This window comes from Gavialis gangeticus, unplaced genomic scaffold (genome assembly GCF_001723915.1).
Source record: "Gavialis gangeticus isolate Ggan-Ray unplaced genomic scaffold, GavGan_comp1, whole genome shotgun sequence".
In the NCBI taxonomy this organism is placed as follows: Eukaryota; Metazoa; Chordata; order Crocodylia; family Gavialidae; genus Gavialis; species Gavialis gangeticus.
In genome coordinates this window covers 60,421-73,390 of record NW_017728962.1, presented here as the reverse complement: position 1 = coordinate 73,390, position 12,970 = coordinate 60,421, and the positions used below count along the sequence as shown (strand labels likewise).

The following is a 12,970-nucleotide window of genomic DNA, read 5'->3' as shown; positions in this document are numbered from 1 at the left end:
TAGCTGCATTTCAGTGGTGCAAGAAGTGATCCCTGTGTCACAGTTTACATAACAGCTCTTGTTTATAAAGTATTCTGTTATCCTTGGAGAAACGATGCACTGTCTAAATTTGAGATTATTACTACTACAACATGTGTTACAGCATTGTTTCCGGTATGTCAGCCTGAACATGAAGAACTTTGTGACCTCGTAGAGGGCTGAGTATCATTCTTGACTATTTTAACTTCATGGTAGCACTGAATGGGATTTTCGCAAATGGGTGTTCTTTCTGCCTTCCCCAACAGGTGGGCCTGCACGTGCCAGAGGAAGTGTTATTGGAAATATTAATGATGTTGAATTTGGAATTGCTTTCCTGAATGCCACAGTAACAGATAGCTCTGACAGTAGAATGATACAAGCAAAAATTACAAATGTCCCGCGGAGTCTTGGTAAGTTATGTTGCTTCTTTCATTTATATGCAAGTCAGTTTGCATGAATTTTCCTTGGGTTGATTTCCTTTCACACTTTCACTTAATTAAGACATCATTGCAGCACTGAAGGAATTGACCTAAACTCTTTTTAGGAGGGAACCCATAAAGGGGGAGCTTTTATAATTTTTCCAATGTGTTAAAGTTCTTAAGATGAATCCTCCGGCTATACAAAGGCATAGCAGACATAGTGGTTGTACTGATATCAGAAGATACCAATACAAGCTACTATAGTGCAGCTATTAGGACTGCATGATTCAGTAGTAATACAAGTATAGCAGAATTGCCCCAGCTTTAACTCTGCTTCATTCTGGATCAAAATTAGCATGATATAGCTAACTTGTGTCACTACAGGATCGCTAAGGTATAGCAGTTGCCACATAATGGCAGCAACAGCTCACCCTCCTCTATTAAAGTAGCTAAAAATTATGTGTGTCCGTACTCAGAGACAAATTTCTTCACACTTTTCCTAAGAAGACTATATTCAGTTGGACATAACTGATCACTACATTCCAAAGATTAGCAACTGTTGCAAGCTGAACATGCAACACCTAACACCCTAACAAGGGATCTCTGATACTCATCCTAAAATATGCTAGTCTGCTTCTATAAGGATGCACACTACTCTGGGTTACATGGGATTCACATTAGAATTAGCTGTCAGGAGAAAGTAGGAGTATCCAAAGGTCATGTAATGCTTGAGTTTTGTTTTGCTTTTCTAAAAGTATATTCCATTTCTTTTAAGGCCCAGCAATGAAGAAGCTAGTTTCCATTCTAAATCCTATTTATTGGACATCTGCAAAGGAAATTGGAGAAGCAGTGAATGGGTTTACTCTCACCAATGCAATCTTCAAGAGAGAGACTCAAGTGGAGTTTGCAACTGGTTGGTTAACTTTGAGAGACACACTCTAATTTATACAGTGTGACAAGCATAACAATGACCGCATGGCTCAAATATAATTATTTACAGTAGCTAAATTTATAACATTTTCCAAATAACCGGTAGAATAAGGGGCTATATATCAGTTTTCCATCTTTAATCTAAATAATGCAAGCAGTATAAAGTTAGCATAATGAATAAGATTCAACTGGGACCTAATTCAGTTACTGTGCAGTTTATGTATATCGCTTATCATGATAGATCAGTGTGTGTGTTTGAAATTCACAGGAGAGATTTTGCGAATGACTCATACTGCCCGTGGTTTGGACTCAGATGGAGCTTTATTGCTGGATGTTGTAGTGAGTGGCTATGTTCTGCAGCTCCAGTCATCGGCTGATGTTAATGTGAAGGTAAAACTGCACACAGAAATGACATCACTGCAATCCTACTTCAGTTTTTATGCACTCCTTTTTTTATCTATTTTAATATATTTAGCCATATATAGTGCATAAGCTATGTTACAATATTCTTAACTCTTCTGGTTCAGTTAGATGCATGAAAGTAAGAACTTGTGTGCCACATTCAGACCATGATGTCCTCCAAGCTGGAAAAGGGTCTACTGATGTTGGCTAGATAGTCTATTTTGATAGGTTTTCAGGACAAGCTGGTGCATCTATACATGTTAATGGGATGCAATAAACTCCAGAGCAATATGAGCCAGAATAAACTACCCCCAGGTACAGCATCTATGTGCTTGGGATAGCAGCATGTGTGCTGGGGACAGCAGCAATTTGAGTCAGGGCAGAGCAGTTTATGCCAGGGCCCGGGCACGGGCCCAGGGAGTGGGCAGCCTTGGGCTCTGGGTGGCAGAGTCAAACAGCAGAGGGGCTGGCTGGGGCACAAGAGTGCTGAAAATCTGGAGCCATGTAGCTAGGCAGCAGGCAAGAAACTGGCCCTCTGCTGCCTAGGTTCACTGGGTTCAATTTATGCTGCAGTGAGTCTCTACACATGCATTTAATAGCAATTAATTGCCCTGCTATAAGATAGCATTATCTTTGACAGTACTACCTTATGGAAACTTTAACTAGTTTACTGCAGCCTAATAGCATTGTATGTATAGATAGTGACACTTTAGTCTGCAGCTGATTAGTCTAGTCTGCAGTTAAGCACACATGTAGATGCAGCGGTGAGTACAACATAATGAGTAAACACATCATGCAATCCCTTTAACAAATTTATCTTAAAACAAATTAGGTTTCTAGACTTCGATCTAAGGGCTTTGTCACACATTCAGTTGCAACAGTTGCAAATCATTAGAACATGATGATGTACTGAAGTTAGTACTTGATAGGGTGATACCAGTTCTCTATTTCATGCCATCATGTCAAAGTTTTAGTAGTATATAATCTACAACTTGTTAGTTTCAAGTATTTAGAGGACTGGCAGAGACATTCCCCATCCTCATATTGTCCTCAGAAGTGTCTGTGGTGAACATAGTAAACAATCTAGTGACAGAGCTTGCCTGAATTTCCCTATAGAATCCACATATTGAAAAAATTAGGACTTTCTTATAAACTTGTTCAGAAATGAACAGGTATAGGCTGCTCAGAATTGCAATCTGTAAAGAGGTTATAATCTTATCTTGTCTTGTAGTTTCAGCCTGTTGAAAGACATGATCTACTGGGTCACTAACTGTTGGGTCCAGTTGGTAACCTCTCTACTGCTAGTGATGGAGCATTTCTGTTGTTGGGCCCACCCCTCCAAAGGACTGATAGCCAAAACAGATTACATGTTGAAGTTTTGTCCCTTTCCACAGTACAATATAAATCTTAAATATTTGAATAGGTCTTGAAGATTTTTGACTTAGTGTAATAATTGGGAACACATGTTTCATTATGAAAAAAAGTTTCATAATTAGTTTTACTTTGTTCTTTTTTCAAGATGGTTTCTATAAATGTAATACCTGATTAGTGTTTGAGGTCATGAGATTCTGTATAGATATATGGATACAGTAAAAGGCCTGTTATCCGGCATGAGTGGAGGATGAGGGGTGCTGGATAACAGGCCTTTTACTGTATCTGGATATCTAAAAATTCTGGTTACCTGAGGCCGGCTGTTTTTGGCCGGATGCAGGGCATGGGGAGTGGGGAGAAGGGTGCTGTTCTGCAAGGCGCAGATGCTGGAGTTGTAGGGAGAGGCACAAGGGAGCTGCTACCAAAGGCCCTGCCTGTGCTGCGCTGCTTCCTTGTGGGAGTTGTGGTGGGGGGCCTTTCTCTTGTGCTTTGACAGGAGCTCTTATGCTTCCGACCCCCTCTGCTGACTTACTGCACACTGCCACTTACTGCACACTGCTGCCGGAACTGCCGCTAGAGCTCCAGCATCTGCACCTTGCAGAACAGCATCCACCGCATCTTCTTGGTGGTGCCCAGTAGCAGTGTAAGGCCCCATGGGCTTGGCTCTGGCCTGCTCAGTCACATAGCATTAAGGTGCCTCAAGGCGTCTACATGTGGGTTAAGGCGTCTTAACTAATTGCACCTAAATTTGATACCTGCTTTATGCCTAAAATCACCATTTTTAAGGCACATTAAGAGCACCCATGTGTAGATGTATGCTTGTAATGCATCTTAAAAATGGCTAATGCACCTTAAATCATCATGTGTAGATGCTCCCAGTGGGGTTAGAAATAGTTCTGTAACCACATATTTTAAAACGTCAGAATGATCAACTACCAGCAGATAAAGATGGCTCAATTACCACAGTTATTTTCATTACTAACTAAAGGAAAATACAATGAATACCATTAATATTCAACAGTTATCATAGTAACTGGAGCCCAAAAGTCACATGATGCTTGATGTACAGTTTGTTCAGATGTCAAAAAAAAAAATGCCCTAGATGTTTTCTGCTACTTAAAATGATAAACCTGTTTTGCAGTGGACTAAGCAAGCCACAGTATTCATCCACTGTTGCTTGGATCTTGATTGTGGTGTTCATTTCAGGATTACACAGAGGACTACATTCAGACGGGCCCTGGGCAATTGTATGCCTACTCTACACGGCTCTTCACCATAGATGGAGTTAGTGTGCCATATATGTGGAACCACACCATTACCTATGATCATACCCGAGGAAGAATGCCTTTCCTGGTGGAAACACTCCATGCATCCTCTATTATGACAGAGTACAGCCCATTAGAAGAAACTCTGGATTTTAAAATTCATGCTTCCATTGCAAAAGGTATTGTTTGACTTTTTCACAATTAAAAAAAAGAGAGAGAAAAACCTACCCAATTTTAGATAGGTGTAACTTAAAAAAAAGTATATTCTTTTTTCTCAGTATCCTTCATTAATAGCATCCTCAAGGGTGCTTGTACACATGACAAAAATTGGCCATTTTTGCAGCTTAATTGCATCATTCTGTACATGTACGGGGTTCTTTTATCATTTAAATAGATTTTCTATGTTGCAAACTAAACCACATTGCACATAGTTTAGTTTGCAACCCAGCTATTTTTAACATTGCAGCTTTTGACAGTTTGCCCGCCCCCACCAGCGTGGGAGAAGGCAGAAGTGGCAAGGGGCCTGCCAGGAGCTGTTCCCCAAGCAGGTTCAGGGAAGAGTTGGCTCTAATGGGTGCTGCCTGTGAGCTAGGACAGCACCTGTGCAGCTAGCACCCTGCCTGGGTGGTCCTGGGGGACATCACAGAGGGAAGAACCAGGCCCCTCTGCAGCTCAGAGACTGCATGGCCCAGTGCCACCTCACGCAGGCAGGCTGCACATAGAAAGAAAAAGAAATAGTGGCAAGGGACCTGATTCTTTTTTTCCCCCTGCAGAGCCTGCCTGCCTCTCCCTCCGTGGCAGTGGCACCCTCTGGATGGCACCCACCCACTAGCAGCCCACCTAGGCAGCCCTGGGGGGAACCAGCACCACAAAGGGAAGGACTGGGCCCCTCCCTAGCTCAGGGGCCGCTTGGCTCACTGGCAGCTCATAAAAAAAGAAAAAGTATCGGGCCCCTCACTGTAACAGTGATGGACGCACCTAAACTGAAATGGTAGTTTTTAATTATCACAGTGAAAAACCCACCATTTCAATTTAGGGGACTAAACCCACGTCACATACAAGTGGCCCAAGAAGTTGGTTATAACTTGGGAGAGAAGGATGCAGAAACATTGTGAAAAGTAAGATTTTTTGGGTGCACATTAGTTACAGGTGCAGAAATAGAGCTGCACTTGCCCTATTTCCCCCAATTCACTTTTGCTGGGATTATTTAGAGCTGAAGTAGATGATCTAGAGTACAGATGCCACAGGTGGCATGGACAGACCCAGTGTGAGGCAGATTGGGGAAGGGGACACATTGGCAGGTATAGCAATATGGTAGAAAGCTGAGCAGCAGATCAGGTAGGGATAAGGGATCAGAGTGGCACATGAAGAAGGTGCTGGGCTGTTTTGTGGCTTTCCTGCCAAATAGTTATATATAGTATCCCAGACTTTGGAGAAGTGTCACATGCCATGTTTAAAACTTTCTTTTTTCTTCCCACAAATATGGAATTTCTCCTGTAGTTTTACTATGGTCTTTGGTGGGAGAGGGGGGTGTTTAGTATTGCACAGTTAGATATTAGATTACGCAGTTAGAAATTTTCCTCTAATACCAAAAACTACAGAATTGGAATAGTTATACTGAAGGAGATTGGTTGTGCAGATGGAAGAGTGAAAAATAGCACCAGTAAAGTGGCTTAAAGGAGTATGCTAACACCTACAGGAAGACCTTCAGTAAAATGTACCTAAGAGGAAAGATGGCTGCAAAAATGAGTATCTGAGTTTGCTTCACTCATTTCATGCTTGTAGGGTCTAAATCATTCTTTTATGTTTTTTCTTTAAATATTTGACGTGAACAAAAAACACGATGATGTGATGCAGTCTGTAGATTGTACTGGCATACATCTGGGATGACAGCACTTTGAAACCTAGCTTCACAACAGTTGTAAATAAGTCCTCTGTTGCATTGTAAATCTAAGCATTATCACTCAAAAAGAAACTGATGGATCATGATATATCAGACCTTTAGCCTGTTGTTGGCAGTAGTGCCAGTATTGACTACTGTTTAATTTTGGCCACCAGCCAACAAAATTTGAGGAGAAGAAAGGACATTTTTCTGTCAAGATGTTTTAATGGCAGTTGTTTGAAAACCTTTTGGAGTCTCAGCTTATTTAGAAATTTTGGTGAGGGTAATTTAGTGGGCAAAGTATAGGCAAGGTGGGCTTGGGGATAAGCATTTGATAAACATGCATAAAAAGTACAGGAGAGAGAAAAAGAGAGAGAGGTCTGCTTCACCATTGCTTGTATAAATCACTTATACCAGTGTAAAGTAGGTGTAAAATAGCTCCCAATGTATTCTGATATAAGTGACCACAGAAAGCTCAGGGTATAAATGAATGGTATCCAGAGGGTGTGAGGAGTAATGGGTTGTTGCTATGTAAACTTGAAGGATCTTCTTAAAGATGAAATTCACCAGTGTAGATGGCCAGACCAAGGCCTGTCTACCTTTTTGAGTTCCATATATACATACGTGACTTAAAGGGTGAGTTTATTCTAAAAAGGAACTTTGTAAAAATGTCATTGCTGGAATGAAAGAATGGTAGGGGCAATCCATGTTCACTATGCCATTAATTTTCAGCCCACAGTGGTTTCATTTGCAAAGTTCAATGATTTTTCTAACAGGAGGCCCTAAACTCACCATGGAATTTGAAAGCCAAACTAGATTCTTCTTATCTCACAGACCAGCACCATTAATGAAACGTTTATAGCCAAAACTATCTGCAAACCCATTGTTCTCAAGTTACTTTCACTGAACAGCTTCTTATAGAAGAACACCGAGATGCAAGGAATACAATGGTGTCTCATTGCTGTCTTTATAGAACCACTTTTCAGGGTTAAACTGATTTTTTTTTAAATGCAAGTTTTATGTTGACCCTTCTGCACTAGCTGACCCTTCAGAACATAAATGTGAGGTGTTGCTTTTCTATAGTGAATGCCCATAGTTTTTGACATCTAATTCTGTTCCCTCCACCCCGTTCCTATTAGAGTAAAGCTGAGGATGCTTACAGACATTCAGGGCCTTGTTCTGACTCATGGCTCTTTACATAAAGCACCATGAATTATAACCCTCTGACCCAACAGATGTTCACCTGTTGGATGGGGGGTGAGTAGAGGCCCAGACCTGGGCAGCAGGTGGAGGTACTCCAGCAGCCTCTAAGGTGGCTGCCAGACTGCCCCTCTCCCCAGCCCCCCACCCCAGCTCTGGGGTGGTCAGTGGGAGAGGGAGTGGGAAAGGGAGCAGCAGTACAGAGCTGCCAGCTGCTTTTGAATGACCAGAGCTGGGGTTGGGGCGGACAGGGGGGGAGGCAGGGCTGGGTAGAACAGAGCCTCCTTGCCTCATGGGCCTGGCCCAACTCTCCCGGGTACTCCAGCTGGGGTAGCTGGGGGGGCCTGCAAGGTGCGGGGGCTGTGTTCTACTCTGCTTTCTCCCCTCCTCCCCCCCACCCCCAGCCCTGGCCATTCAAAAGCTGCCAGCAGCTCTGTGCTGCCATTCCCTGACTCTCTTCCTCTCCCACTGACAGTCCTACTACCATGCAAAAAATTAACCCAGGAGGGAACACAAATTCCCTAAGATGCTCTTCTTTAGAGTGTTTTCATCTAATACTTCATTTGACCAGAGTTAAATTTTTGCATGATCAGCCATTTTAAAAGTGCTCTGCAGCCATGCACGTGTTAAGTCATGACTACAGAGCACTTTCAGGGCCTGACTGTGCAAAAAATGTCACTTGTATAAGCACCATGAGTGACCTGAATGTTAATAATGGAGGCATCATATAGGGAGATCCTTGGCACTCCAGCTTAGATACTTCCTGCAGTCATTCTGGAAAATATTTTAGTTTGATTTGACTGTTTTCTTTGCATAAATACACAAAACAAAAATAACTGTTACTTCCCATAGCAAGGAGAGTGATATTATATTTATTATGTTATTTATATGGTTATATTTAATTTCTAAACATAGACATTTCTTTGGACAAAAATTATTGGGTTTAATTAATTGCTGGAATGGAACTTTTTAATTTTAACCTGTTTTCTAAATATGAGTTAGTTGCATTTTTATGCATAAGTAAAGTTTGGCTTCTTTTACACACAGGAGACCGCAGCAATCAATGTCCTGGTGGGTTTAGTCTGGATTTTGGTGGGCCCTACTGTTCAGGTAAGGACATGAAAAATAATTTACATATACATGTAATCAAATATATTTTACGTGTATTGCCTCACTACCAAGTTTTATGAAACATGGCAATACAAATTATTCTTTAAAATTAAATTTAGTGCTCACAGAAGGAAGCAGAATAAGAGCTCCTGAGGAATTAATTACAGTATTTATTTACAGATAACTTATAGCATTTACAGTAGCAATATAGTCTCCCTGTTTACCACTTTTATTAAAATCTCAGAATTGGTCTAGTGAAAGATAAGTGTAGGTATATCTGTTGACTGGTTGGCCTATCTGCTAAAATGATGACCTGTGTGTAAAAACTGTGTGTGGCTTTGACTGTAGGAAAGAATCAAAGGCTAGTGATTTAAAACAATCCCTGAAAGAAAATCACTTCGAAGACTAGAAACCCACTTGAAGCTCAGTACTTGTAGTAAAAAAAAAAGTATTTAACAGTTTACTAGTTGATTGAGTAGTGTTTGCATGATGGATAATAATGGATAACAAATTTATGTAACTACATTCATTGCCAGAACTAGTGGTTATTTGGCATTTATTTTGGAACAATGTGTCTTTTAAGGGATAAGCCACATGGAAAGTTAGAGTTTATGAAACCCTAAAAGCTTCACTGAATTGAATTGAATGTTAAATATTGAATTCTCACCCTCCCCCCCCAACAAAACAATTCATAAATCCACTGGAAAGAATAAAGAGAAAATTATTTTTTCACATACTACATGCCTCTCAGATAAGACACACACTTTGTTTTGGACAGAATTAAGGGGGAAAAAAGATTTTTCTGGATTCATGGCTGAATACAGGTCATATAGAACAGGAAACATCTGCTCTTCAGTATCACTTACTCTCTTTGTGCTTCTTCACAGCTAAAAATTTACTGTTGTCATAGCTCCTGCTGAACTGGCAGCAGCTTTTGGCTGATTTGGCTCACTGGGCTGATTTTGCCAATTTGGCAGTGGCTGTGACAGGATTAAAGCTTTAACTGGCATGTAGACTCTACCTCCCCTGCATGGGGCAGGCGCCCAGCATGGAGCCAGCCCCTAAGCAGTCATTCCAACAATCCCATGCCTTCCCATTCCATCATGGAGTTTCCTTGCTTAAAATATGTACTCCAATTTTGGGTGTCTAATTTTTTTATGAAAAAACTGTGCGCAGTAAATAAAGCAATAAAAGTTTTAAAGCACAAAGATGGAACACTTATAATGATACGATCTGTCCAAGTCTACATATGACAATTCTAGGTTTGATATTACTTGTTCTTAAAACTAGAACCTTAACTTGAACAAAAGATCTACCCTATACACGTTTCTCATTTCTGTAGATTCAAATAAAAATCTGCACTAACAAAATACAAAAAGTGAGTTTTAAAATATGCCTAATTTGAACTCAAAACATAGTCTCAAGCTGGTATTTTCACCTACACAGACCAATTCAAACCTTGTTAATTGATTCATGAAACGCAGCAGTTTCATTCTCTGTGGCCTTACTCCAGTTTTGTTTTAGTACACCACTACTGGATGTAACAAAACTTCACTAATACATAAGAGGCGTAACAGTGTAGAATCAAGTTCTATGTGTTTAGCATACTGAGAATAAAGCAGAGCTGCATTACCTAGAGTCATTCTGAATCACGTTGTCTTGGCAAGCCTGAGGACTTGCTGCTTGACCACCACAACTGTGGGGAGATGCAAGAAGGAAGAACTTTGCAACTTCTTTCTTTTGTGGAATGGCCAGGAACCATCTTTCCCTATATCTCCTATTTATTTCTCTCTAAAGTCACTAAATCATTTCTTGAATTTCTCCTTTTTTAGATGAAGATGAATGTGCAGTGCGAAATCCTTGTTCTCATGTTTGTCATAATGCCATAGGAACTTATTATTGCTCCTGCCCCAAAGGCCTCACTATATCTGCAGATGGAAGGACATGTCACGGTAAGCTAGACTTTTAATGGTATGTACAGACTGGACACATGATTTTGAACAGACTTAAGAAGTTAGTCAGGAGCCTAAATAATTTTGTTTGTATACACCTTCTTGCCACTGGCACAGAATATAAATCTACAGGTGACAAATGTGTGTTATACCAGAATGTTTTATTTCCTAAAATGTTAAATATTTTTATTTATAGTTTTTACTTGTAATGGATATTTTAAACCTCTTTTACATTTACAGGTATTGATGCTTGTTATTTGCTTTTATTGTAGATATTGATGAGTGCACGTTAGGTGGACATTCCTGTCATGCAGGTCAAGACTGTGAGAATATCATTGGTTCATATCGCTGTGTGGTTAGGTGTGGAATTGGCTTTAAAAGAACATCTGATGGACTAAGCTGCCAAGGTATGAAGAGGTCTTTATTTATTAACCTCAAGCTATACTTCTCTCATTTAAACCATGTTTGTAAATATCTCTCCCAAGAAATGTTTGGTTCTGTATAGATAAAAGTCCTACAGTCCTCACGTATCAAACTATTCTGAGGTTTTTCTGGGCCATTCTGATAAGGTGCCTTCAGTGCATTTCTGCTCTCTAGACTCTCAGAAAGGAAAAAACCTGCACTGAAATAAAGTAAAATTATTATTCCTTAATCTTTTGTCTATCTTCCATTGTTATGGAATGAGGAAAATACATTTTCTTGTTCTGGTATTACAAATTTTCACTGTATGCCTGCAATTTTCTCTACATGACACCATATTTGCATGCCTGACTACCTATAGGTAGAGATGTACCTAAATTGTGCTAAGGAGTAGGGAAAAATTGCAGGCCACTCAGAGTGTGGGGCACCATTTTTGAGGTCTTTTCACTGCAGCCCTCTCACTGTTGATTGGCCAAGGGGCCTCAGCAGCCCCATTCCTTGCTGCTGATTGGCCAAGAGGGCTCCATCCCTTGCCACTAATTGGCAGAGAGGGGCAGTCAATGGGCAGCCCTCTCAGCCAATCAGCAGTGAGGGGTGGCAGGTGCAGCCACTATTTTTGCTGTTCCTCCTCATGCTGGTGGCTTCCCTCCTCTCCCTTCCCCCCGGTGGGCTGCAAGGCTGGGCTTAAGTGGCCCTGAGGGACTACAGGCACCCACTGTGGAGCCAGAATTTTATTTTTAGTAGTTTTTTTTCCTGGTGATTCCATACCAAAATTGTGGGGATTGCCATTTTTACAGGGTTCTCAAAAACTGCTTTTTTCATGTTTCCACAAAGAACATGAAATTGTGAAGGGCAGTGGTCACCAACCAGTTGATCGCAATCTACTGGTCAACTGCAGCACCTCGGACAGTCTATCTGAGCCAGGGGGGGAGGGGAGGCCGGACTGTGCGCACGCATGCACATGCCCCGCTTTGACCAGCAGGTCAGTCAGACTGAGGCCACATTGAGAGTGGGGAACAGGCAGAAGCAGGGGCTGAGGTGAGTGGGGCCCTGGCCAGGCTGGGTGGTGACAGGATCAGAGCCCGGGCAGCTCATCCATGTGCATGGGGGGCTCCTGCCACTGTGTGCACCCCGACAGAGGCCTGGGAGACATGTGCCCCCCCATCTGCATATGGGGCAGAGGCGGCTGCTGCTGCACGCTGCGCTTTGTGTCCTGAGCCCTGCTGCAGCTGCTCCAGGAGCATATGTCCCATTGCCAGGTGGGCAGAGGGTGAGGCTCAGCCCAGCAGCAGGATGCAGTGGCATTGGGCCACTCTCAGGCCAGCTACAGCAGGGCTTGGGGCATGAAGCCCAGCACACAGAGGCAGCCACCTCTGCTCCATGCACAGATCACGGGTATACATGCCCCTCCCAAACGTGGGGCAGCACAGGTGGCTGCAGCAGTGGTGAGGGAGGGAGTGGGGCTGTGGCTGTGGCTGTGGCAGAGGCAGGCACTGCACAGCTGGGGCAGGACATGGGACAGAGCCACAAGTGGCTCATCTGGGGGACACGGGGATGGGAGGTATGCACGCTGGGAGCATGTGCCCCCAGATCTGCGCGTGGGGTGAGGGTGAGCTGCTGCTGCAGGCTGGGGCCAGGGTAGTGCCAGGTTCTTCCCGGTGCAGGGCTGGACAAGGCTGTGCTTAGGGTGGGTGGTGGTGGCAGCCCTGGGAGGAGGGCTACAGGGGGCTGCAGCCACCCAGAAATTCACTGTAGCCCCCCCAAGTCCCCTTCCCAGTGTTGCCGCCACCTGTCCTGAGTGCAGCACGGCCCAGTCCTACACTGGAAATAGCAGATTGAGGCCCCAGTGGTGAAGGGAGGGAGCAGGGCACAGGCAGGAACAGAGGCTGAGGTGAGTGGGGCCCAGGCAGACCCGATGGTGGGACAAGTGGAGCCGGGGGGCCATGTGCTCCCCTGATCAGTGGGCAGGGGGTGGGCGGAGGCTTTGCTTTCTGCTGAAGC

General features: G+C 42.9%; 1 protein-coding gene across 2 annotated transcripts in view; it reads left to right on the top strand.

The window, feature by feature from the left end:
* Positions 1 to 12,970, top strand: part of HMCN1 (hemicentin 1) — a 451,483-nt gene that overhangs the window by 414,549 nt on the left and 23,964 nt on the right. For both annotated transcript variants that reach the window (XM_019501224.1, XM_019501215.1), the window contains exons 94-100: positions 285 to 428; positions 1,213 to 1,350; positions 1,636 to 1,757; positions 4,347 to 4,584; positions 8,535 to 8,597; positions 10,430 to 10,549; positions 10,822 to 10,956. In XM_019501224.1, the coding sequence (XP_019356769.1) occupies positions 285 to 428; positions 1,213 to 1,350; positions 1,636 to 1,757; positions 4,347 to 4,584; positions 8,535 to 8,597; positions 10,430 to 10,549; positions 10,822 to 10,956 (960 nt within the window). The remainder of the gene's footprint in view (positions 1 to 284; positions 429 to 1,212; positions 1,351 to 1,635; positions 1,758 to 4,346; positions 4,585 to 8,534; positions 8,598 to 10,429; positions 10,550 to 10,821; positions 10,957 to 12,970) is intronic.